This window comes from Corvus hawaiiensis, chromosome 10, assembly GCF_020740725.1.
Source record: "Corvus hawaiiensis isolate bCorHaw1 chromosome 10, bCorHaw1.pri.cur, whole genome shotgun sequence".
NCBI classification, from domain to species: Eukaryota; Metazoa; Chordata; class Aves; order Passeriformes; family Corvidae; genus Corvus; species Corvus hawaiiensis.
In genome coordinates, this window is record NC_063222.1 from 2,616,197 (window position 1) to 2,643,840 (window position 27,644).

A 27,644-nucleotide genomic window follows, 5' to 3' on the forward strand; every position below is an offset into this window, starting at 1 on the left:
CCTCAAGCAAAGCATCTCGAAGCATGTCTTCAGGGCTTGAAAAGGTGTGGGGAGTTTGGGTAAAAAAAACCAAGCCACACACAACAGAAAAACAACACCCACACACATCCCCAGCCCTTCAAAACAACTTCCAGCACTGGTTAGATTAATGGCTGGGGTGAAGTTTCCCAATCTACAAAAGATAAACATTTCTTCCCACAGCTCTCCAGCAGAAGAAATGGCAAGTTTTTAATCAGCTAATTTACCATTTCAATGATCTCATGGGAAGAAGATGAACAAGTGGAACATCTATCAGCTAGTTGTCAGGATAATGCCTTGCCTGCATATACATGCAGTCTCTATAGTCAAGTTCTAGAACCTAAAAAGCACCTGCTAAGACAAATTCTTGGCTGTGTAAGTGTCTCAAACATCAATCTTTTCATATTTCTCTCTTTCTGGCTTCAAAGAAAAAACCACCTCAAAGCACAAGGTGCAAACCAGACCAGAGATCTGGAGCAGTAAGACAGAATGACCAAGTTAAACAGGAAATGAACACCTTCAGAATGGACTGAAGTCCTTGTAGTCTTCTGAAGAAAGTAGTAATAAAAAGCCTCTACATTTAAAATCTAAGGACACCTGAATGCATCAAGGAATCATACCATGTTTCAGTGCCTTATGACTAGAAAACTTTGAAATAATCATGACAGTTGCAAGAGTTTCTCTACTATTCTATACCAAATCTCTTAGAACGGGCAGCAGGGGAAAAGGGCAGAAAGCTGCTTTTCAGGCAGAGAAAAAGGAAAGTGATCCATAGATAAGCCAGTCAGAGTCTTCAAATACACAACTGCTTTTGTATCAGGCAGAACTGGTTGCAGGGTGTATAAGGAACAATTTTAACATCCTCTTTGGACAAAACTATCTTGTTCTATCACCAGCAAAGCTGATCGGTGGCAGATCTCCCACAATCACAAAGATGCAGCCTTCCTTATCACAAAGTTTTGAGGATGCTTAAGTTCAGATGAAGACTGGACAAACTCAAAGAAGATAAACAAAACTCATTAACAGAGGCCACATCTGGTTCAGGAAATACACTGAGCTGCAAATATCTGGCAGCTGAGCCTCTTCACCTTTGTGTTTTCCTCAGTCCTTATTCTCTTGCCAAGATGCCTCCTTTTGGCTGTTGCTAGACTATGGACACTATGGAGTTGAGCAAACCCTTGCCATATTCAGTATAGCTGTTCTTACATAAACTCAGGGAGAGGCAGAAGAGCTGATGGAGCACTCTAGGTAACAGAGAAGAAATTAGCATCAGACCTATGAGAGTTATTAGAAACACAGATACCTTCACTATGCAAGGCAAGTCTGATACTACAAGGTTGACCACAGTCACGAGTGTAAAACAAGTTGCTAAGGCAAGAAACAGGAAGACATGATACAACATCAAAACCAGCATGATGTTTATCCAGTTAAAGCATTATGGGTCCCCTAAAATCCTGGAAAAGGACTCAAAGTTGTTATTCTTCACAAATAAAAGCAAGAAAAGTTTCAGCAGCTCATGCAATAGCAATCTTTGCCTAATTTCTTCACTACAGGAAAGCTCTCTTCCTTCTTCTCACAAGAGATAATAAAGCCGAAGCAGTTCACAGAGTCAAAACAGAACAGAGGTACTGAGTCATCTCCTGTCTCTGAGGTAGCAGAGGTGGAAAGCTGCATACGCTTTCCCAACAGAAACAAAGCAGGCTTGTACAGTGAGCGGCAGCAGCACTGCAGTGCTCCCCTTGCAGGGTGAGCGAGGGTGAGCACACGCTGCCTGCTGGGAGCAGACACATGCCACCAGCGCCAGAACGCTGCCAATATGGGACATTTCACCAGCAAATAAAGCAAGTGTCCTGTATGAGAGCAAGAATGCTGTTTTACCAGCAGCATGACTTACAGCCACTTAAAAGTATGTGAAATCACAGCCTGAGAAACCTCCCCCCACTCACCACTCCCATATCACAGTTCATCAGTATTTCAGTTGTGTTCAGCCACCAAAATGGTCTGAATTAAAAGATAACTTTGAAAAATGTCCAAACAATTGATCTTAGACATTCAGGTTAAGGCTACCTGTGGGGTCACAGTACTCAACCGCCAGCTGTAGTGATACCACATAGTACTGGACAGGACTGCTGAAGCCACCTCTGCCTTGGCTGTGTTGCCACCCCATCCATGTGTGGGAACAATACAGACCCATCCAACAGTGCCCAGCAGAAGCACATGTGCAGCCCCAGCAGACACCAAGCAGACTATGGTGCAGGAAACATCAAACAGATCCTACCAAGCTACAGAAGAGAAGCAGCCAGTCAAGGGAAAGAGTGGTGTGCAAAGTCAGCCAGGGAAACTGTGGTGTGCAAAGTCAGTCATTCAGCAAGTACTACATGGATGGGTCTGACCTGGAAGTGCACACTAGGACACAGCTAATGCTGGTCACAAAATGCATGAGAAATGCCTGCAGAGAAGATAAAACTACACATGTAAGCACACCATTTGACATTCTGCTTCTGCACTCCTTGGCTTATTTTAAACAGAATGCCCCTTCTGAAAAAAAAAAAAGCCTGACACACAAGCAGCAGACTAAGTGCATATGTTGCACGAAGTACTGAATGCAAAGTCAATAAATGCCAATAAACCTTTCCATTTAAGAACTGAGTGGAGCAACTGTGTCATTTTTATCTCAGTAATTTCTCAAAAACCTCAGGATGAGGACATCAATCCACTGGACACTGCAATCATAACAGCCAAGTCTCTAACCTGAAAAACAGACGAGTTTGAATTTAAGTAAAAATGTAAAACACAAGCAGGAGGGTAAGACACAGCACAAACTGTCATTCTAATTGTCATTACCAAAAAAACCCAAATCAAACCCTACAGAATACAAGAAGCAAATTCTTGAAATTACAGCATAACTGGAGTTTAGGATCTACAATCACAGCCATAATACTGTTTGGGAAAAACAGATTAACTGTAGTTCAACTATTGCTGTTTAGATATGAGAACATTACACTTTCACGCCATTGACACACTTTCCAACAGCGGCAAAAACAGACTACAAAGGGCAGAGGGTGGGTGGGGAAAGAGCTCTAATGGGAAGCAAAGGACCCTTCATAACAGTCTTAACCAAAGGGAGAACAGCTACAAAACAAAGTGTCTGTAAGCTTACAGCCCATTCCAGGGACTATTTAAATCTCTCCTCATCTGAGGCTCTTATCCATGAATGTCGACATTCCAGTCCTGCCAGCACAAAGCACAGGGCTTAACTGCACACCACAGGGAGCTCCCAGGAAAACAAGTCAATTAGAAAAGAGTCACGTGCAAGTACTTGGTTTCTTTAGAGACTACAACTTCTTTTTTAAAAAACAAACCAAACCAAAAATCAAAGCAACTTCCACATAGTAAGCATGCTCTCATCATCACAACATAAGCATTGTCAGTAAAAGTTGGGGTGACTACCCAGAAAATATTTACTGAGTGCTAACTTGCACTTTTAAATACTGGTAAGTGAATCCCATTTAGAGTTCTAGCCATAACACTCCTTTTACCAGCATTTCTTCCCCTTGACAATCCACCACAGATTGCTTCTCATGTTCTCAAATGCTGGAACACAATTCCGTGATTTGTGCCTCAGTGAGGGAACTTCATTAACAAATCTAATCACACATGCAAATTCCTCTCTGAAGTTGCTGTGGTGTGAGTCCCTTCAAGACAGCAATCTCATTTTGGTAAAGCTGAAGCCCACACTGGCTCGGCAGCAGCTTTGTTGCATACAACGGTGTAAAGTTCATGGAAAACACCAGAAAACCTTTTGAACCCAGGCAATTCTGCAGTGCAATAAAAATGTTTTCCAACTATTAAGTGAGGCAGCTCATTTAGTGAACAAACTCCAAAGAAATTTCAAGTCCTTTTCATTGTAACTTGAAAAAACAAAACTGCATTTAAAGCCTGCTACTTACAAGCAACATTTTTATAAATCAAAACATCATGTCAACAGTCCTATATTGAATTTTCAAAAATAACTATGGGAAAAAACGTCCTTGGCTACAACAGCATCACGTGTATAAATTATGAAAATGGTACCATTTTGTCCTGGGAAAAGCCTTAATTTCTTTGCTGAGATACAGAAACTTTGGGAAGTTTCATGCCTAGAGCCCAAAACTAATTGCTCATGGGAAGAAGAGGGGAAGAGTGGAGAAAACAAGCAGCAACCAGGATCAACGAAAGAAGGAAAGCTCAGAAAGCTGAAGAAATTTACTGCAGAAATGTGTCCTTTACAGCTTAGCAGAAGAATGTCAGAGGAGCCTAACAAGCAAACCATGTAACAATTCCAACACATTAAAAGATCAAATTAGGATAAAACAAAAAAGAAAGTGAAAAAGATTAATTTTGCAACAAAGTTCTTGCTAGTATTTCTTAACAAATCTTAAAAATGAACTATGTCTGAAAGCTGCTGCACGTATTCCTGGTTTCCCAGTCTTAATACTGCATACATTTTAAGTTTTGTCCACTAAAAAGTAAGGAATCAAACTTTACTGCCAAACAAAACAGTCATGCATAAAAGTATACTCAGTAATACAATTACTGGATTAGAAGCCATATTCTGCCACATTTAGCCTTACAACCTCACTGAAACTAGTGGAGGCAATTAAAAAACAACCCACTGCTCACTGCATAAGGATGACATTGTTAATGGTGCTGCAAGAAAACAAAGAGAAATTTGACAAAAGAAAGCAAAATAAAGGGTTTGCCAAATTAGAAATTATCGAAGTATCTTGATATTGAAACTAGGGAGCACACTAGTGGGTGTATGATCTCAAATCACCAAATTTTAAGCAGCAATAATTTAATTTTGCAGAATTACGTCTTGATGCATCTAAAAAAAAATAACCAATACATGTATTCCTAGCAAAAGTGAAACATAGGTGGTAGAAATACACACATTAAAATAAAACAAAAAAGCAACTCCCAGATGAGTACACACATCTACATATATGCAAACGCTTGTTTCTTAAATGAAACCCTGAGCATTTGTGCAAATACAATGGCAAAGCAACAGGAAATTCTAGTGAAAGTCTCATAAAAAGTTTAAATCTGCATCTTAGCTGGGAAGCAACCACAAGAAGATAGACAACAATCTACAAATACCTGAGAGATGTAAGGTAAAAAGAAAGAAGGATTAAGAAACAAGAACAGAAATGAGAGAACACATTAAGTCAAAGCAAAATTCTGGTCAAGCATCTAATTATATATTAAGTGCTTTCTGAAGATTTTACTGAAAATATCACCCGTTAAGGACATGTAGAATTAAATTAAAAAGGGCTCTAAGAGAAACCTCACCTAAGCACCCTCAAAGACAGAGATTACAATATTAGTTACTCAGTATTTCCAAGTTACTAGCTTCTCACTATTCTAAATGCAACACATCATATTTATATATAAAGCCCCCAAAAAAGAGTTCACAGAAGTGCATACATTGAAAGGGAATTGCTAAGATAAATTCTGGGTTTAACAAATTGGTTTTAATTTAGCAATATAGCTTCAGCACATTTTATCAATTCATTTGCAAATGTTTGAGGCAATCCTGGATGAGACATCAACTACAGTGATGCACTAAAACTGGAAAGACTCAAATGTCTCCCAAATTCAATTACATCTTTCCATTAACCTTCTCCCGTTTACATTCAGGATGTTAACAAATGAAGATGGCTTTTCAGAACACTGAACACAATCTACTACAACCTTGATGGTTTAAATACATTCGCAGATTTTTCCACCCTCTCCTTATAAATTGGTTTTATGCTTTTAATAAAGTTATTTCTAAAAATTCTGAACCAAATAATTTCATATTCCACCTCAAAACCACCTCTCCCTTTTGCTTTCCCACCCATCAAGCTGGCAAAGGCATATAACAGAGATATCAGTTCTGCACTAAGGTGTGCAGAATCATCACTAAACACAATATTCATTCTACAGCACCACCTTGTTGGAAAGGTTTCAAAGCTTTAAGCAAAAAGAAGTTGGGCATGAGAACACATGGCTCTAGCCAAGCTCCACTTAGTATCTCTGAGCAGCTTTAACCTGGATCACCTGGATACATTGGAGCACATCCCACTGGCAGCTCACCTCGACCTCTAGAGGAACTTCGACCTCGAGGAGCCCCTACCACCGTTCCTCCTCCGCGTCCCGTCAACCGCAGGACAGCAGCACTGTTTACAGACATCGAGAAATTTCTCTGCCAAGAAGAAAGAGTCACAATCAGATTTGACTGGAAAAACCTTCAGAGAGAAATCATAAACAAATACACAAAAAAACCCAATAAAAACCAAACAAAAAGAAAAAACAGAAACATTTACCATTATGTTAAATTTGGCTTTGTTTTCTTTGTGTTCATTACAAATTCTCTACAATTAACACTAGAAAGGAAAAGGATTCCATGCATACATGAGCAGCTGAAGCAGCCTCTAAAAGGATCTTGGTCAATATTAGCATTTTCAAGTTACTTAGCTGAGATTTCTGTGCTCTGAAGTAAGCATTTGAACACCTACTCCTTTATCAGGTGATGACAGCACAGAAGCCATCAGAACATCAGCAGTGTTAAACACACATTCCGTTGCAAAAAGAGACTGGCACCTGCCTATACCTGACACCAATTAATTAATACCAATTCTACACTTCTTAAGCAAAGCAGGAACGTTTAAAGACCAAGAGAACTTGAATAAAATCGTATTTACCAATCTCCTTTGCGGAAATAAGCCTTTTTATTCTTTGAATATATCACAAGAGCAACATATTTTAGGAAAAACTAAGTGTACTTAAGGCATCTGAAATTTAAGCGATATTCATTTTCATAAGACAATAAACACCAGTAAGATTTAAGTTTAGCTTAATATGAAATAACTGCTAAAGAAAAAGCTATTTCAATAATAATATAAATATATTATTATATAAATAAATATAATATTTATATTATATATAAATAAATATAACCAACTCTGGCCCTATTCTCTGAGCACAAATACTTGGAAAATGGGGCCAAAGAATTCAGAAGCATGTTCAGAAACATTAACAAGGAAACTTGAATTGACACATGCTTTCTGAATGCAAGTTTTCAATAATTAGAATGCAAAGGACTCCAAACAGCTGTTGTATCAGGCTTCTTGAAAGGAATTTAAAGTCGGCAAGGTGCTTACATCAACTCATTGGAATTACTATGACTTTGAAGATCTTCAGAGAACGAGACAAGCAATTACATCCCATTTAAAATCTACATCACTAACATCAAAACCAACAGGCATTCGAAGGAGTTTTAATACACTACAGAAACATTTCAGAAACTGCTTGATATGTGCTACCTACAAAAGTAGATCTTCCTTCAAGAGAGAATTCGTAACTAATTAGACTTGAGGGGAAAGAAAAAATGCAGTCACGCATGGCAAAATAGTATGGTCAGCCTCCAGTAAATCTGACTGTTTTCTGAGCTAGCTCCTAAAGTTTAAAGCAACCATTTCAACAGCAAGTCAAAAGGAACCACCTCCATCTGCCTCTGAGCAAACCACCACCTTTCCTGGTGTTGATACTTCTGCTTTTTTGTGAAGTGCTGAAATACTTCACTACAAAAACATATTTAAGCTATTTATCAGAATCATTGTCTTGCACAGGAGATTCCTCTTTTTTTTTTTATGCCTTTTTCTTCCAGTAAGAACAAAATAACAATCTTACCTTCTTTTCCAATTAATTTTTAATTTGACTTGTCTGCCTGCACTCTGAGAAACTTCTCCCTCCCCTCTGTAGAGCCTGCCTCAGTGAAGGCATAGTGGTAACAATCCACATGGTAAGATCACAGTACACAATAAAAAAGCAAAGCCCAAAAGGAAAAAATTGCCCTACTGTTGATCAATGTATTCCTTCAATGACCAGTGCTGATGAAGCACACCAAAGAACAAAGCTGCTGCAAAACAGCTTTAGGAGCAAGTGAAGATGTCTTAGGAAACAGATGTCAGGAATATAACCAAGGAGGACACAAAAGGATTCCATTATATTCAGCAAGAGTTTGAGCCTCCCTGACATGCAAGCAGGTAAAATTAAGACAACCAAATTCTTTCCTAATGTAAATAGAAAAAAGGGGAGCAGTAGGAAAGGCAAAGGAACATTTGCTGCACATTGCCAGTGCTCTGTGGTGGAAAGCCCTGTTAAAGCCATCTGCAGAAACCTTCTTTGCTTCAACAGACACTACCCTGGAAACACATCTTAGACAAATCTATTATTATAAACATATTCTATTACATCACGCTAGGTGAATCAGTTGAATCTAGGTTAGCTCAGCAACTTTATCATCAGGAAAGTAACATTTTACATAAAAAGAACCAGCAATTCCATCCAAAGCATGTCCATGTCCTGTTAAAGGGAACACTGTAGCCTTAAGCATCTAACTAAATCCTACACAACTAAACACATTTAAGTTTAAATTCATAAAGCTGACATTATTTGTCATCCATCCCTAGATAACACATCTTTAAATCACCTTGAGACAAGTTCTTCCCTGACACAGTACACATACAACCACAATGCCATCAGGTGCATAACACAGCAAGAATTGTTCTGAATCTAACCCCAAAGTAATCCTGACAGGCTCAGCTGCAACTGAACACTATGCCAAAGTACTAGTGTTCTGATCAGCCTCTCCTCTAAGGACTCCCAAACCCCTGCCCCTCAGGTTCTGAGACGATAATTCTATTCTAAGTATTCATGGAGGGGGTAAAAAGGTTTTTAAACTCTTTTGTCAATCTTAATAGTAAGAACTTTCCTGCACCACAGCTAGCAGCAAACCCACTAATATTCACCTCAAGATCACTTCTGAATATGATTCTTAGTGACAAACAATGTTATGTCATGGGGAACAAACACCAGAATTTCTAACTTAAAAAATGCCATTCCCTTGGTACCTTCAGTCATGAAGACAGGAAGAAAAGGACATGAAAAACCAGATTGTTCACATCCTCTGGGTCCCCAGAAAGCCTTAAAGGAAAAGCTTTCTTAAAAATGGAATACGGAGCTCTTCTTTCAGATTATGATTTTTCTGGAGATTTTAGAGAATTGTTAAGCTGCTTAAAGGCTCCTGTATGATTACAGGTGAAAAGGAGCAGGAAAAAGCAGTGACACAGTCCGCACCAACTCCTCAGGAGTTTTCAAGACTGGTGACACACTGGGCACTGCAGCAGAGGACCACACCTAACCCTGAAGCTCAGCAGCACTTACCATCCCATCTGCACTCAGCACACTTTCAATACCATAGCCTTCAACTCGTGTTATTCTCTGCAGACAGTACTGTGACAATCACCAAAAGTCAGGATCCCCTCAAACTGTAAAAGGCCTGTAGTCCTCCCTGAAGGACTCCACTATGCATCAGCAAAACAGTATGTCCAAAAGGGTTCAACATTTAGGTGTGCTACCATATGTCTGGCTAACCATTTCTGGGGCTTGCTGCCTGAATCCCTTCTCTTCCTAGTCAAGAACAGGAGCTAAGATAAGACTTCCCATAAAAGCATAGTCTCAATCTCAGTTGCCTTTTAAGACAAAACTGTGACATGAAGTGCTTCCAGTGTATCCATGTGAACTCAAATATAACTGCTGATTAAAAACGAAACCATTAGCATCTTGTGTAAAATGACAGTATCCTACAGAGACACAAGAAATATGGACCAACTCTGAAGAGGAAGGCAGCCCAGAAGAAGTGAAGAGGATATACCAAAACACCCAGGCACAAAATGAAATGAAAAATTCAAGAACACAACAGTCTGGGGCAGGCAAAGGAAGGAGGATGCTCTGATATCTTAAGAAACTAATAGTAACACTACCACCCCTGCAAAAATCAAATTACTCAAGCCAGTAAAAGTACTCAGCTTCCTATTAGAAAAAAAAAAAAAAAACAACCACAAAAAACCAAACCACAGTATTATGAAATAAGGAAAGTGCTAAGAAATATGACAAATTGGAGAGCAACTGCAAAATCTAAAGTTCTGGCAGCCAGAAGGAGGGAATCAGTTCAGAGTCAAAAGTCAGAGGCATTCATCCATAGAAGGTGGGCAGTTTTCTCCATCAGGAATCAAATCTAAAGCAAGAGCTTTCAAACTATCCAGATCAGTCATCCTTGAAATGGAATCCTTATGGACTACCTGTTCTCAGTCTTATCTTGTACACCTCTATATGGTTATATACCTACAGACACCAAAGGAGGAGATAAACAACAACTGCTTATATACAGAGCAGTTAACAGTACTGCATCTTCTTAACAAATGTTAACAGTCAAAAAGCTTCAGCACTTCTCTAAAGAACACAAAACTGAAGCTACAGAACTTAGCCACTTCTGTGACTCTATGGGTACCAAAGAGAAGGTGGTAAAAAACTGTAGAAAATGTCAATGATCTGAAAATGGTGCATACTTTAAAAACAGGTAATATTTCCCAGATGATGATCCTGGATTTAACAACCTGTTAATGTTGTTCAACAGAACATTGTATGAAAAAATATTTTTTTCAAATTTAAGACAATAATTGAGCATGGATAGAATTTAAACTTTATGCCAACACAGTATGCTTTCATAATTTCTTTCTCTGTGTCCTGGGTTACAATGAAAAGGTGTAACCAAAAGTATGTATTTTATTACCATCTTCATAAGCTGTTAAAATAGGTGGGGCAGTGTTCTTTAATTTCTCCATGACTCGGCCTGATAGCTGCCCAGAGGGAGTTATCTCCATGACTCAGAATTACATCATCCCTTTGTGAGATGCTCCGCCCAGGGGGAGGAACCAAGCATTCCTATCTGGATATAATCTGAGGCTTGGAACACCAGGAGAGCACTACCACTGGATTCCCAGAGGACACCAGCTCAATATGCACCACTGGACCTCCAGAGAAGGACCAGACTCCTCTCCAGGATCACCGCTTCAACAGAATCCCATCTATCACTCCAACAGGACTGCAGCCACCATTTAATCAGACTGTTACCACCACCCTGACCAACAGAGTGTCAGGTTGTATTCTCACTGTCAGTTTAAGTCAAGAATTTCTGTATTACTGCCTCTATTTTAATTTTCCTATTAAATTGTAGATCTGACTTGGAATCTCCTGCTGGCTTGTTTTCAAACTCCTACACTCTGAAACCTACTAATCTCAAATTTTATTGTTTTTCTTAATGGAAGCATACTCTTCATTATGTCTTTACACTAATAACAATCTGAAGATTTAAAAAAAAAAAAGGACACGAACCTGTTCTTCTTCTGTAAAAGGTACAAGTGCCAGTGGTGGCAGGGGCTCCTCTTGTAAAATAGGCAGAAATTCCTTATCCAGAAGGTCTGAAGGTATCTGGATGAAAGAAAAAGAGCATTCTACTACATCCAAGTAGTATTTCCACTCCAGGGATGATGCCACACACATTGATTCCCAAAAAATTTTTATTCTGCCAACTATCTGCATCCACCCAGTACTTCCACTAACTTTTACTGGGGGTGGGTATAATTCCACTGGAAATGTACAACCCTCAGCAAAAAAAATTCTTATAAACAAGACAACACCCACCCACAAGGCCACAGACATCAGAACTCAAACCTACCCATCATTGCAGCTTAAATAAGAATCAAGTGACATTTCATCTGGTAAATTAAAAACTATTGCTTTTAACTTCAACACATTTTTATAGCCAGATTTTTAATTAACAAAACTACCATGTCCAGCACAGAGGTTGTATTTGATTTAAAGTAAGCAACTCCAATTTACAACCAACCAGGAGAGAAGGGAAAAAAAAAAAAATGCAAACCCAAACCAACCAACCAAAAAATCACACAAGAAAAGCCAAGTACAACAAAACTATATAGATTATGTAGAGAACACTAATGATTTAAATCAAAATAAATGTTAACACTAATTTTGAATCAGAACCTCCATCAATAGATGTGACCTTGAGAATGTGGACAAGAAGCTCCAATTACATACAGCCAAAGTGAGCTCTAATTATGCCAACGGACAACTGCTTCAAAAATATTTAGTTCATAACACCGAAGACATTTTTTCATTTAGATATATGCTAGCAGAAGTCTTCCTGCTTTCAGTCAGTCTCTTAATCAGAGAAGCAACAGCTTAAAAACATTGCTGACATCTACTAGCTGACTAGAACCACTCTCAAGGGTCCTCTCAGTTGTCATAACTAGAATCACTCAACACCCTGGAAACATGTGGATATCAAAACAAAGACATACTCTAACCATTATGCCCTTCTGGGAAACACATAGGAAGAAAATATTCTTTTGGACCATTCATACCGGTGGGAAAACTTCCTATAACACAGGATATTCAAGGATTGTTCTGAATCAGCCCCAACAGCAGATGTCTCAGCATCATCTGACATAACAAACACAAACTGCAAAAAGCAATGACCTCTGACTGGCTGACCTATTCAAGCATAACATCAAGATTTAAATTGCAGTTTCCTGAAGTAGAACAGGACAATTCTGCATGTTAAAGCATGGCTTTAAACTATCCCACACTTAACAGACTTAGAAAAATCTTTGACATTTGATGCCCTTAAATCCATGTTTGAGTAATGCAGGGCTCCCAGCATTATACGAGAATATCAGCACAACCAAGACAGGATAGGAACATGAAGCCGTGTGTGCCCATCTCCATTCCAAGCTCAAGACACAATCTTGACATCATTTCTTGCAGTCTCTCCCTCCTTGAAGGGTAAGGCTTTCAGGAGGATTCAGACTTCCCAGTCTGCTGCAACAATTAACCAACCACTGTCACCACCTAGAGAAAAACCCAATGTTTACAGCTGCAAAATGTATAAATAATTTGCCTGAAAGATCTCTGAAATTTTATATAATCTTTTACATCACTGAGAACCTTTGTGTGAAGTGAAACCAGAAGGAAGTTCTTGACTTTCTATACTGCTCTTACGCATTTACACATCATTGTTTCTGTGTCCTGATTCCCAGGAAATGAGCTACCTGAAGACTGCTCTCACTGGGCTAGTTACCTGCTAAAGTGAATTGACTTAAAATGGGATAAATAAGAGACCTCTTGCTTTTTTCAGATGATCTGCTCATATGATTTACTGCCTGACTCTGTAGCTGAATCAAATAACTATTATGTACTACATTAAATAAAATCCTACTGAGGCAAGCAAATCTGCACAGCTGCAAGGAGACTTTAACCCACAGTCATCTCTGGAAGTTGGGACTGAATATGGCAGTGAGGTTTTTTTTGTTCTCTGGGGTACAGGAAGTTACCCCCTAAATGGAAAAAAAACAAAAAAACCAAAACCAAAAACCACACAAACAAACAAAAATACAAACAAACAAAACTCCCAAAAACACACTGGATGCGGTAGAAGTGCAATCAAACAAGCACACACACAAAAACCCCCCCCAATCAGCCCTCTTCAGTCTGGGATTGCAAGGGATACATGATTTCCTTGTCCATAATCACAAAATACAAACAACTATTCCTAATCACAAGACTGTCATTAGGAATACACACATCAGGCCATCTTCCTCTTCCTGCTCACCTTATTATCCTTTAGAAAAAGTGCCAACATTTCTTCTCTCCCATAGCGATAGTCTGCTAGTTTGTACTTCGGCAAAGCCGGAGACAGAGGAGGAGATGTCACACTCCCGCCACTAGACAAAGCTCGCAGCCTAAAAAGAAAGCAGAAAAGCAATGAAAACTGAATTGAGAATATCTTCACCTGTGCTACCACCCCTCTGCACATTTACAGATTTGACACAAAATAAATAACAGTACTGAAAGTGAAGACATTAACAGTTTAACTTCAAAATTCTAAATCTCAGTGCTTCAATAGGAAGAGTGGAGGAGCCTCCCTTGTTTTACCCATAGCCAGGAAAGCAAGAAAAAAAAAATTCCCATGAGCACATCAAGGAATTCAACTTGCCCCAGGAAAACTCTTATGTTGACTGTATAGCAAGCCAGATATACCCCCCTAAAGCCTTGCCTAAGCTATTTACACAGCCTGCACACAAATCAGTGGGGCATCTTAATGACAACAGCTTCTTTTTGACAAGAAAAATTCTTACCATGCTAGGAGAGTGCAGCAAATATTAAGCTAAGGAAGGAGTTTATTCAGATGTTTCATGAAGTTTAACAGTATAGCACAGTAAATTTTATAGCCAAGTTTCTTCTTGTGTCTCTGGAATCCTTCCTCACCATAAATCTCTTTTCCACAAGTTAAAATAAATGGCTTTTTTTTTAAGAGCGTATATACCATTTAACTTAGGCTATCAATAAAAGAAAAAATAAAATTTAAAAAAAAGACATGTACAAAATATAGTGACACTACTTCAGAGATATTGCAAGCGACAATCTAATTTATGGTAGTAGATAAACATGCTATTACATTTGTTCCCATCCCACACAGGTAAGTTACTTAACTTCTGGAAGGTCGCATCCTACCGTTATACATTATTCTCACTGTGCAGGTGATTTAGTCTCATTCTACAGAGCCACTTCCTCAGCTACTCAAATGTTCGGCATTTTTGAGTTTGAGGAACGTTTTACAAAAGGATATGTGTGTCAAGAAACAAAACTCTGCCCATTTTCTTACGTTCTCTTTGATGGGCAACTTAGACAAGTAAAACAATAAAAGCTCTTCTCAGCAATCAAAAAATCCTTTGAAGGTAAGGGGCTCTAAACTAAAATGGTGATTCAGACGCTACTTTTCACCTAATTATTGAAGCATGCTTCCATTTGTTTTATTGTTCTTTAAACAGAAAGGAAAAAGTCATTTGCAAGTCAAATGTCGATCTTATTTTTTTAGTTTGGTGCCACCCCGTGGCAGTTCCTCCACATACCACTTCCAAAGAAATCATGCCTGCAGAAGAATTATTTAAAGGACTAGATGGCTCAGTACAATGCTCAACACCAATCCAGGTCAAACGTGACCCAGAGTTTGACTGTTAAGTGATACAGCAGCTTACGTGACAGACATGACTATAAGGCAACCCGAAAGAAAAATTATAAATCTTATGTTCCATTTTTCCTGTAAGAATCTAACAACTCACTGAAGTATAATATATGCTTCCATACATAATCTAATCTGGATTTTAAACTAACTGGAGACTCACTATGAGAGTCCCCTCACTATGACACAGCAATGAAGCTACTGCTAAAATATGTGCTTTTTTTAGAATTGTCTTCCCCCTTCTCTTTTTTTAATATAACTTTGGCTTCCATCCATCAAGAATCTAATCATGTCTGTCTCCTACACTGAAGAGCGCTCCAGCACAAGATATCTGCCTGGTGGGTATATTTATAGATAGTGATAAATTCATTCTTTAACCTTCTTTCATTCTAACAAAATAGACTGAGCTCTCATTGTTTCACAGGCTGCAAATCATGTCTTATTTCTTCACTGAATCCTCTCCAATTTCTGTACATTGTGTATAGAAATGTGTCAGCAAAAGTGAATGTGTTCTTCCAGTAACAGTCCTACCACATGCTATGCAGCAACTGTGTTTCCTATAACCACTCCACATTCCCATTCACACACTTGGGAACCAATCACTCTTCAGAAACCACACAACCCAGAATTCTTGTCTGTAACTGAAATTACCAATACTTTAACAAGAAATTGGAACAAATACTGAATAATCACAGCTGTGCAATTGCTCTTTAGCAAAAGCCAGGACAATGCAAGTCAGACAAGCTGTAAAACCAACAGTTGACAAAATTATATGACAGCATGGATTGAACACAATAGTTCTCTTTTCCTGACACTTTTCAATACAAACATGCAGGACACTGACATGAAACTCACTTTTACCATATTCCATACAGGACTTGGGTTTTTTAAAAGCAGGAAAAGAAAAAGCTCGCTTAGCTATAGATGTAAGTGTAGTGAGGAGACTTTAAGAACTTCCTTATTAACATGCATCACATAGAAGGACTGAATAAGCACATCTTTAATTATTCTGTGCATACCTCCGAGATCATAGACATCATACCTCCCTCAAATCTTTGGCAGCAAGGTAATTATTATGCATTAACATAACACAAAACCCAACTCAATATTATAAAATTAGTCTTCACTTTGTCAATCGGCATTGTGTATGAATTGATTTCGATCACAGGCCAGGGACTGAGGTGAAGCAGGATGAAACAACAAAGATACTGTATCCCATTCAGTCCCATAATAAATTCTGCTACAAAGGAAAAAATTTCCTTTTAGACAAGTTCTGGAGTCTGACAAAACAGACAAAACTTACCATTCAGGCCCAAAGTTAAGTGTCTGAGTTTCTGCTGCCATTTTTTCCTGTTCTATTTCTCTTTTTTAAAAAGCGTGAACCTGAAAAATAAAAATATTTATTATGAAAACAGCTGGTTTGATACAGCCCTTCATAGATTAACTCAAAATACAAAAGCACACCTGGACATGCAAAGAAGTGAAAAAATGTACAACATGGAAAAATTTTTTTAAGAAATCCATTTCAGCTCTTCAGCACAGATTGATTTACTAATATAGGAGCAATTGCATCAAGATTTCTTCCCTAAATCCCTCTATAACAGCTCAAACAGGACACTGGATCAGGGTGTCTGAGGAAACAATTTGTACAAACACTGAGAACTTGATGCATAATCCTCTTCTCTAAGAACAGTAATGCTTAATTAACAGAACTGCTGCTTCCTGACAATTACAAGAGGATAAAAACCCCACTAGAATTACAGCAAGACAGATTTGCCAGCTGAGTGGCAGAGTATTCAGAATTTTCCACTGTTCACTCTTGAAAAATAAGCCTTCTAAAGATCGAGTATATCCAATGCTACAACATCCTCCAAAATTCTGCAGGCAAATGACAGTATTTTTTAATTCTTGGTTTTATTAAGCAAAAAAAAAGCATAACTTAAGACTTCGGCTACTTTCATTGCTACTAGCCAAGGCAGGTCCTGCAGACACTAGCAAAGCTCAGGTCAAGTTCCTAAATATCCAGAGTTTGTGGATAAGAGCAGATGAAGCCATACAGGACGGAAAGAACAAGACTAAGGTAAGGCTATGAACTTTTCCCTAACAGAACCAAGTCTAGCTCAGGCAGTTCTGAAGAAGTGTCTTTTCACACAATAAATACAGCTCTTCTTTCCTTCCAGCAGCAACCAAATCCAAATCTGCAGAGGAAGATAGTTTGGTTTTATAACAACCAAACACACTGTAGGTAAAGCCCAAGGAAAAAAAAAGATTTGAAGCATCATCTGCAGACACTGGTTGATTAGACTTCAAGAACCCATAATGGCAGGGAGGGAGGGAACTTTGCTGTATCAGAACCATATCCCTTAACAGATCCAGGGACTATATAAGGAACTTCATGAGTTTGTCTATATTTTGCATGAAAAGGTGATGAAAAAGAAAAGCAAAATCTGGGGAGGTAGAGGTGGAAAGGGCATTAGATACTGAAGAAAACAAGGCAAAACCAAACAAAGGAAACAATATTTTTCTTATATGCCACAAAAGTAATGGTATTAAAGAAAATAAATCAATACCCTCAAAGCTAGAAGAGGACAAAACATACTGAAACCAAATCTGTTAAAACTGCTTGAGCAGATTTTACCCAAATATTTTGGGCATAAGATTCCAAATGCTTATAAAACTCCCTGCAGCCTAAACCCACCAACTAGCACTTGGCTTATGTATTTTTAAGGCATCCTCTTTGTCCCATACACAAATTAATTTATATACAGATTGTAATGTTTTTATTTTCACAATAATTCTAGACAATGAAATGGAATTATCCCTACTACCTGCACCAGAAGCTAATACAAAAATACCCAGATATTCTCACAGGCCTAGTCTGAGATTATTTTGGTCTGATCTGAGTTGCCTTTCTGAAGCAGCTGACAGCTCATCAGAACATTCATGGTATATCCATTCATCATCCTGAAAATCAAAATAAAAGGTGACTTACCCAAAGACAACATGCAGCAGCCACACATGAAAATATTGTGGGGCAATTCAAGTAAACCATCCTGCACACTTGGGCAGAGACAAGCCTCTAACACAATGCCTGGTAGCCTTAATTGGATGGCTGTCCCTCCACTTCCTGCAACGCCTGTAATCCTTCTGCTGGGGGTGGGGCGGGGTGGAGACTTTTCAGATCAACACACGTGCATCACCAGGGAGCCCGGGATCTTTTAACTCCCAATATCAAAGCTAGGCTAGTATCAGTAATAGCAAAAAGGCTGGCACTGAGGGTTAAACTGCAACGAAAACACAGCTGAAATGCACCACATACAAGGACAAAGCACTAAAAACCAGTTAGGATCAAGCTGTTTACTGGTTCTGGACCCACTAGGCCCCACTCTTCAGACTCTGCATTACCTTCCCAAAAAAATTGAGGATGCTGTGTCATGTTTCTCTACAAGCCTCCTTAGCAGTTTAGTACTTCAAGAATGCTAGTCTCATCCCAGTGAGCTGCTAAATGGTTTTCCCTATCCCTCATTTGGGCCACCGCACTTTGTTTTGTGAACCCTTCCTCTTCTGTATTGCATTCAGGTAAGTTACTCCATCCCTTGAAGTTCTGACTGTATGAATTTTGAACTGAAAACAAGACAACTGTAAGTGAATGAAAATGTACTGAATACATCCCCCTAAAACCCAAAACAGATGTGCAGATTCTCTGAATAGGTGTGACAGGTGAACTGAATAGACAACATTACCTGGAAACAAAATGCACATGAAAAAAAAATTACAGGCAAGGCTGAGAGAAAACTGTTGGACAAGAGGCACTCTGGAAATGGGCAGTGATTTGGGAGGAGGAGGGCAGAGAACAGGGAAAAAGCTCAGAAAAGCTAAGACAGCAAGTGCACCAGAGGAAAACACTAAGCCACATCAGAGCAGATGAAACAGAGGGAGTGGAAACCCTGTGCTGCTTCTGCTGGTTCTCAAAGAGGCAGCCAGAAGGGGAGAGCATGGAAGCCAACCCTGAAAGGAACCTCTGACAGTGACTGCACACCACACCTGGCTGGTGTGCAGGAGAAGCTGTACTAACTGGAAAGGCAAGTTGGAGTGGACTAGGCAGCACTCACATCACAGGAGGCAAAAGTCAGGGTGGAGCAAGAGAAAGCATGAGGAATTAGGAGATGGGAATGAATGATCAGGTCACAAATTCAACCATTTTGGCTAAGCAAAAGGCGTGAACTTATCACATCTTTATTATCTAGATCACTTTCTTGGGTCTTAAAATTCAATATTAATAACTGAAATGTTGATTTTGGCCTTTATTAAAAAGCTGCTTCCTTATTAATCAAGGATGGCAAACTACAAAAATAATACATACCTAACATTTCCTCCTTGATACAATTTAATGAGGAAAAAGCCCTTTCTGAAGAGCTAGTTTTGTGAGTCAAGGTTTTTCTCCAAATCAACAGCTATTGACTGAGGAATCTCCACAGTGACAAATTTTATATGGGCAGAGAGCACATGGGGCAGCCTCAAGCTGAAGCGAGAAACTGAGGCAATATTTTGATAATGGCCAGTTAACACTACTGCTTGGCCAAGAAGGCTACCTGGTGCTTCCCACCACTCCTCCACACAGGAACATTTTCTCCAAAGTTTTCTTCAAATAAGGTCAACACTTGATCAAGGTGCCGGTACAACCCTACAAACCACTGGGGTTTTCCTGCATATTTCGGGAAGAATGGAATTGGTTCATGAACCGGAATTGGGACCCCATTTTCCTGAGGTGACACCACAGCCACCGACCTGCCATCAGCATGCAGGAATGAAGAGAAGAAATCACATCAACCCCACAAACAACCTGCAGGCTGGCAAGGGGGGAAAAAACCCCTATTTTGTCAGGTGCTTAGTACTTTTTGTCTGAACAGACACAAACTATAATCCAATAACATGAAGCCTTTAAGTACCTTTCACTCACAATTAACAGATAATATTACATATGCAGAAGCTGCCATCAGCAACACTCATTTCACTGGTTCACTTTAGGAACAATGCTTATTTTACCAAGCTTGCAGTTTCTTAAATTATTTTTCAAGCTCACTATTTAGTACCTTAAAAATGTATTAAAGCTCATAAACATCTGCTACAGACACAAGCCTGAACTTGATTCTACTGCCTAGATTTATGTGTTAAAATGCATAAGATGTTTCAGTTGGAGGTCTACAATTACTGTGGGACATTTTGCCCATAAGCTCTGGTATTTTATTTAAAACATACAGGTAGCTAATAAATAGCTAGACAAAAAGCTGTTTTCAGAGTTTTGAAAGATCAAAACTACCATGTTTCCCAGACTTTGCTCAACCTCACATAACTGCCATTTAAGGTTCATCTGTTACTGACAGGCATCAACATTAAGATTTTCAGGCGATGTTAAATTCCTACATTTCTATTACAGAATTCTCTCAGCTTGCAGCCCATGGCAATCTCTCTCACCAAGACGTTCTGCTGTTCTAGGCAGAGACTACCAAGACAGAGATTCTTAGTGTTCCAAGTCTAGGCCATGGCTGCATTCAGGTCTGCCCATCTAATCTTTTCTGCGGACAAAAAAACAAAACAAAACCCACCAACGACAACAACAAAACAAAACCTAACAAAAAAACCACCATATAGTTTTGGGGCTGCTGCATGCTTAGATTTTTTATTAACTCTGGAAACCCAAAAAAGATATACCACTGATCCTTCCTATACACAGCTATTTTATTTTGAAATGGTCTACTCTTCGATCAGAGATGTTTAGGAAGAAAAGTATCCTTTCCTTTCAAGGTAGTTCTGTTGCTACTGTAAGTCTGAAACAGTCTTTTAAACCTAGAAATTGGATGAAAATTTGAGAACCAAAGAACACAACAGAAACCCAAAATGAGCAGACTTAAGTGCAAGGAAATGGGTTCTCCTTAAATAAACACGGAAAAGGAATTTAACAGCAGTGCTCCACCATTCAACAGCAACATTACATCAAGATGACAGAACTTCACCTTCCACAAGCAAGAAAACATTCCACAGGCAGCTACTAGAGCTAGCTAATGTCAGTGCCAGTAACTGTGTTTTTAAAAAAATTAACAGGTTGACTGAATAATTAATGCTGATTTCCTCTAATTCTTGAAATATTAAAGATGATCCACAACTGTATGCAAGCCACCTCTGAAGTACAATGGTAAACAGGATGACTCAGGTGGCTACACTACCTGTCTTGTTTGATATTAATCACTGGCTAAAGCAGACAACACTGATTAAAGGACACTGACATAATTAAGGCCAGGAAAACATAGACTTATGGAAGACATTCAATGAAAATATAGTTTTGTAAGAGTAGAAATGTCATTGCTTGAGCAAGTAGATAAATTTTAACTTCTGCACGACATTTCAATTCACTGGAACGTTAAAAAGGACAAAATCATTCAGAACCACACAAAAGGTCTCACGTCATCACAACCTAATTTCTATTCTCTTCTAAAGAATCTACAACAACCCATCTCAGACAGAATTCTCAAAACCAAGTAAAAGGTAAGAAGCTATCTTCTACAGAGTCTGTAACACTGACCCACAAAACTTCTAAAATCTAAGGATGACAAACGTGGATATGGTAAATAATGGAAATGACACATCATCAATAGTACCATCATGAATTATTCAATGACTCAGTCCAGTCTAGCAGGTTGCACTGAATAAAGCAAAGTCAAGAGACTCACAAGCAGAACACACAGGTGATATATAAGAAATGCAAGACTATTCTGGAAATCAGTCCTGAAACCATGCTGAGATTTATGACATTAATCAACTGAAAAGGAATATATGATACAGCATTGACTAAAAGAGCTAACAAAAAACACTTAACCCCAGAAAAAGAAAATGCAGAGTACGTATACACCAAATTTTACCACTGAAGGGATATGGTGTCTTTTCTGTTGTAAGAGGCAAAAGAGCTGATAAATCAGGTGTTCAAAAATTGATAGAACCTGACAGACATGCCCTGCAGTGAGGAGAAAAAACACCAACAACATACTAAAGCTCTATTTATTGAGCTTTGAGAAAAAAATTAAGTATCTTAGTCTGTAAATGATCACGCAGGTAAAAACATCTGAAGACCCAAGTTTATTCAGTGAAGGGACTGAAGCAAGACATTCAGAGATAATCAACAAAGTTAGATGGTTTTAGGTCAATGTGACATGATTTTCTAAGAAGTATGTTCTAGTATAAACAGAAAATTAATCAGGAAAAAAAAATCTATTAGTCACATTATACAAGATGCCACACAAGTCACAGGAGTCCCTTCTGGCTTAACAGACCTTATTCCTGATAAAGACAGTGAATTTTCCAACTCTTGCAAAAGGATTTCAAACTCTCGGCAGTTTCTGAACAAAAAGTGTCCAAGACTACCTCAAACAGCACTTTCAAATTGGCACTCCTCTGCTCACTACACAGATCCACTTAAAGCTTTATGGAGCACCGCAGCTTGCAACATCTTGCACCCTCGTCAAGAACAACAAATACAAGTAGCCCTTCAGGGATAGAATGACACAAGAGACTAACAAGACCTACACACCTAATAACCAAACCCAAGAAAAATTTAGAACATTAAGTAACACAATGCCAGATGTTCTCCTTTCCTACCTACTGTTGTGAACTTGATGGTTTAGAGGTAGGCTGGAGAGCTATCCACTTCTTGCTTCACGCAGCCAAATCTGAATGCTTTTCCCACTTTCCCCACCAGAACACAGCGCGACCTCCACCTTTATTACCAGACTCCCAGCCAAAGGCAGACACCAGCGATTAAGCTCCAAGCAGAGTCAGGGAACCACACCCTTGGCCTTGCCACTGGCTGGAACACAAATGCTTCTCATTCCAAATCCTATCCCAAAATCCTGCCAGGGCTCACTTTCCAGCTAAAAAAAAAAAAAAAAAAAATCACTTCCACATCTGTCTACCTCGTACATGGAAAACTTGCTGGTAGATAAACATTTCGTCTGTGCCCTTCCACAAGGCATTACAGATGAGGATGCCAAGTCTGTCCACCTGCTCCCCAGCAAGGCCAGCAACCAAAACCCCACTGCAGCACCTCTCTCCCGCTCGTCACACACGTTATATAGCCAATACGTATTTTCTAAGTGGAAGAACATAGCTTCAGACTACATTCACTGAAAACAGTCACTGAATTAACAGATCTAGGTTGCTGTGAGGGTTCAGGAGTTTGTTCTTAAAATGTAATTTAAATAAGCAGCTTCTTTGGGCTTTGGAAATTCTCTCCCTCCCCTCTCCCCCTGTTCCTTAAGGCTTCCTGCTCATGCAGTTCTGAGACATCCTATACTTCAGGAAACAAACATCCAACAGTGAGTGTTTAATAAAATGTTCTAACAGAGAGAATCAGAATGTGTATCAGACTGCATACTACCTATGAACTACAACACTTTTTAACAGCTTATCAATTTTTGCAAAATTTGCTAAAAAAATTAACTTCTTTTGATCTAAGAACCATATCTTTGTAAATTGACTTGTGATGTTAGCCTGATCCCAACCTTAGTACTCTTAAAACTTAGTATAACAGAAAATCACATATGCAAATGATTCAGCATTAACTAAGCCTATCATAAAAGCTTCCAGTGGTTTAAATGGTGGTTGAATGGGGCCTCTGATTTATTAAGTTATGAAATGTTTTTACATAAAAACCTTGCCATATGCTATTCCATGATCAGCCTCACTCACTTTCTGTCACACACAGTCTAACACTGACGTCAGTCCTGCTTTGAGCAGGAGGCTGGAGCAGACAACCACCAAAGGCTCTTCCAACTAAATCATCCTCAGATTCTAACACATGTGGCTCAAAAGATCAGTTTATAAATCCATTACTTGCCAGCCAAACCAACACCTTGCCACATGACATTCTAAGGCTGAAGACATGTAAATTCAGCTATCTATCATCACAAAACTTCACCCGAAGTCATCTCCAGTGTCCAGAGCATATCTCTTCCTTGTTTCTTCCAGTCTGAAGACTGGACACAATACCACATACATATCCCATCTGCTTTCACCCAAACTGATCTACCCACTGACATGTACAGCCTCTGAGTCTCCCAGTCACACAAGCCAGTATCTTTATCATAAAATACTACTAACAGAATGCAATTTACATTTATTATCAAGGAGAAAACATAAAAAACCCTGTTTCATTGTAGCCAGAACTTGAAACAAGTATTTCTCTACTGAATAAAAAGGACAAAATTTCAAGTAACAAAACTTGAAGTGCAATGCATCATGCTTACTTTCACTGAAATAGTAACTATATAACAGTACAAAACTATTTTCTAACCATTTTTGTAACTGCATATGTAAGCTTGTTTATCTGTTTATAATGACAAACTACATATACAATATACATATACAAGGAGACCTACTAAAGCCATCAAGTAATTGTTCTTTATTTCCCTAGACTTTTTAAATATTTGCCCAAAGAGAGAGAATGATGATAATGCACAGTTTTAATAACTAGCTGAGACAATCAAAAATTAGTAAGTGATCCAAAAGGCAGTCAACAAAGCAGTGTTTGAAAATAATTCTCTAAATATCCATCAAAATTTTTCATTGACCTATACACCCTATAACCTCTACACAGCTCATGGAATTCCTTCTGATTTTCTTTATAATCCTGATGTCTACATATCCAGCTTCTATATATTACAAGCTTTAAGGATTACAGGAGAGGCTCACTCCTGAAAAAACATGCTTTGATTTCATGCTTGCAAAAACCTCAGATGCATCAAAACAATTCTATGCATCCTTTCCTTTAAAAAAAAAAAAAAAAAGACAAAGATAAAAATTTTAATGGCAGGCTAGCTTCCCATGCAAACATCAAGCCATCTCTACAGTGTCTAAATTCAAGGAGAGTTTATTCACCTTTAGGGGAAATGGAATTAAAGCCCTCCCTCTGCAAAAAAAGAGAAGTGGACACGTTTTGTAATCAACACACAGTGGCAATCTCAGCTCCTAACAAAGCAATGCAAAGACCTCAGCCTGCTACAATCCCCAGCTGCCATCTGAGCTAAACATGAAAAAATAATGGTATTAAACATTCCCATGATGAACTGGTTATATATATCCAACACACATATTACCACCAACCACAAGAGGGCCAATGTCGTACGGACCTTGTCACTTAAAGCACTTAATTCTTAGTTCTGTCCATAACTTAGGCACACCTTGAGCAAACTTTCTAAGTTTTCTCACTTCTGGTGATTTTCAAGCCAAATCCTTTGTGCAACAAAAAAAAAAAAACGTTCCAGAGTTGACAGCAAGAGACAAAAGGAGAGGCTGAGCTGGGTAGAAAACTGATTTTGTTCCCATAAAAGCAAACCCCATCCCCCTGCAGCATTTCACACATCTTGGATTTCAAATGTCACTCTATGAATTAAAATAAATTGATGAGAAGACCACACAAAGAAAGAGCCTCTTTCAAGGCAAATGCTTCCTCAGTAAACAAAGAAATAGGTTTCTCCTCACCAAGGCATCCAATAGATCCATAGCAAGCTCTGTAGGGAGAAGGCTCCCTTGCTCTGCCCCATAGCTCTACCTACTATCATGAATTAAATATAGCTTATCACCACTAATCTTTGAGCAGAAGCACTGAAGGGGGGAAAAAGCAAGAAAAACAGAAAAATTAAGAAAAAAATGCTTGGAAATGGATTTTTTTTTTTTTTTCTAAATCAGACTATGAGAGAACTTAACACCATACTTTTAGAAGTCCTAAGGAAGAATTTTAAAGACCTTAATGAAAGAATAAGAAACATATATATGACAGTTACTTGAACTTACAAGACCAGATGAAAGTAGGCAAAATCAAATTTCACGTTCTTAGTAATTAAAATAAATAGATAAATAAATGAAGAGAGACAGCAAAGGGGAAGGTACAGATCATAGTGCCCAGCTCATCTTCATCAGTTACTGTGAACCAGTGCTTTCCCTTCTAGGTTTAAACAGAAAGATCTTCCAGCAGAGAGATGTACCAGCAAAGCCTTCAGCCATTCACTGTCCCAACAAGGTGTTCAAGGGGACTCTGACATTAGGGTTGGCTTTTTTTTTAATGAAGTATCTATAGAGCTTAAAAAACTGCTGCTTTTTTTCTTACATTCAGGTATGAGGAACTCCAGTTTGTGACAGAACTTCATTCAGACAAGTGGCCTTAGCAGAGAGATACAGTGGCACTTAGTCTCAAATCCTTAAAAAACCCAAAACCTTCTTCCCACTCCCTTTTTACACAAAGTTTTTTCCTCAACCCAGGAGTAAAACAGTAAGGAAAAAAATTAATTACAAAGCTCCCAACTGTCTATTTACAAGCATTTTTTTCACTTACATAATCATAGAGGTCATAGTTTTAGTTTACTGTATGTTTTGGAAAGGCAATCAAAAATGCTAATGGGAGCACCTGAGGATATTGTACTATCCTCAAGATCAACACTTCTAACAAAAAGAGGATCTGCAAGAGTTCAAGGCTTTACTGTAGTATCAAGTTTTTTCGTAAGCACCCTGTGAAACAAATCATTCCTGCTCCAAGACCACATTACATTTTAGTTCTATGACCTTGCTTTAAAAGACAGGCTCAAGAAACCATTCAGGAAAAGGCCCCAAAAGAAATACAGTGTCCAGGTGTCCCCAGGCACATTCCTGTATTCTGGGGTGGGGAGAGCCTGAGAAACTCTTAAAATAATTCAGCTCCAGGATTTATACACAATATTGTCAGATACTGAAACTGGTTATCAAAGTCTCAACATAAGAGGTGAGATCCAACTTCCAGGATTCTGCCCTTTCTTTAATCCACCTATTAGACAGAAACTTTATTTTTTTTTAAATCACACATTCATTGAGAAATTAACACCAACACATAACCACTGACATCAACTGACTTGTACAACTACATGAACCTGGGGAGCAAAGCAGGTGCAGAAGGGGCCGTAGACAGTCCAACATTTCTACTGGCACCCCCAGGATCAATTAAGTCACACATTTTCACACTGGCATCAGCTAACTGCTCAAAGGATACCTACTCAAGCGCATGGCAAGAAAACCAACACCTCATAGCAATAATGCTCTTCTTATCTACTGCAGTCACCACCCAATAACAGAACTTAAAAATACCAAAACAAAGCTTTTGTTGGTGACAACTGCAACCAATTTTGCTTACAAAGGTTTCCAATTATCACACTGTGCATCAACCAAATGCTCCATTCACAAAACAGCAAATTAATTTGTGTTTATTAAAGAGTTTCTTAAGAACAAAAGCAACCAGCACAGTTATGAGAAAAGAAAAAAAAAAAAATTCACACGTACTTTCCAGGAACTTGCCCAAGTCAGCTCCTGAAGCAAGAAAATAGAATGAGCAGCAAGAAGTTAGAGAAATATAATCATAATTCAAAAATCCTTTCCCTGCCCACCCAAGTACACAGATGTTCAAGAATTACAGTAAAAGCAGCACACCACGAACGTTGAACTGAACATTACTAGGGAAGACGTGTTTTTTTATTCCAGAAGCACTACTTAGCAACACCTTCTTTTAGCCTACACCTTGTCCCACTTCAAAGCGCGATCACAGAGAACTGAAAGAGCCGTAAGTGCTCTGTTGACACTGAAACTACTT

At 38.7% G+C, this 27,644-nt stretch overlaps 1 protein-coding gene across 11 annotated transcripts in view; it reads right to left on the minus strand.

The window, feature by feature from the left end:
- Positions 1–27,644, minus strand: part of GIGYF2 (GRB10 interacting GYF protein 2) — a 75,654-nt gene that overhangs the window by 47,302 nt on the left and 708 nt on the right. For 9 of the 11 annotated variants that reach the window (XM_048313819.1, XM_048313817.1, XM_048313816.1 and 6 more), the window contains 4 exons: positions 16,287–16,366; positions 13,574–13,703; positions 11,278–11,373; positions 6,136–6,244 (listed from right to left, as the gene is read on the minus strand). In XM_048313819.1, the coding sequence (XP_048169776.1) occupies positions 6,136–6,244; positions 11,278–11,373; positions 13,574–13,703; positions 16,287–16,327 (376 nt within the window). In that variant the 5' untranslated portion in view covers positions 16,328–16,366. Of the gene's footprint in view, positions 1–6,135; positions 6,245–11,277; positions 11,374–13,573; positions 13,704–16,286; positions 16,367–27,337; positions 27,365–27,644 lie in introns of all 11 variants that reach the window. The other 2 variants (XM_048313813.1, XM_048313814.1) reach the window with 1 other exon arrangement.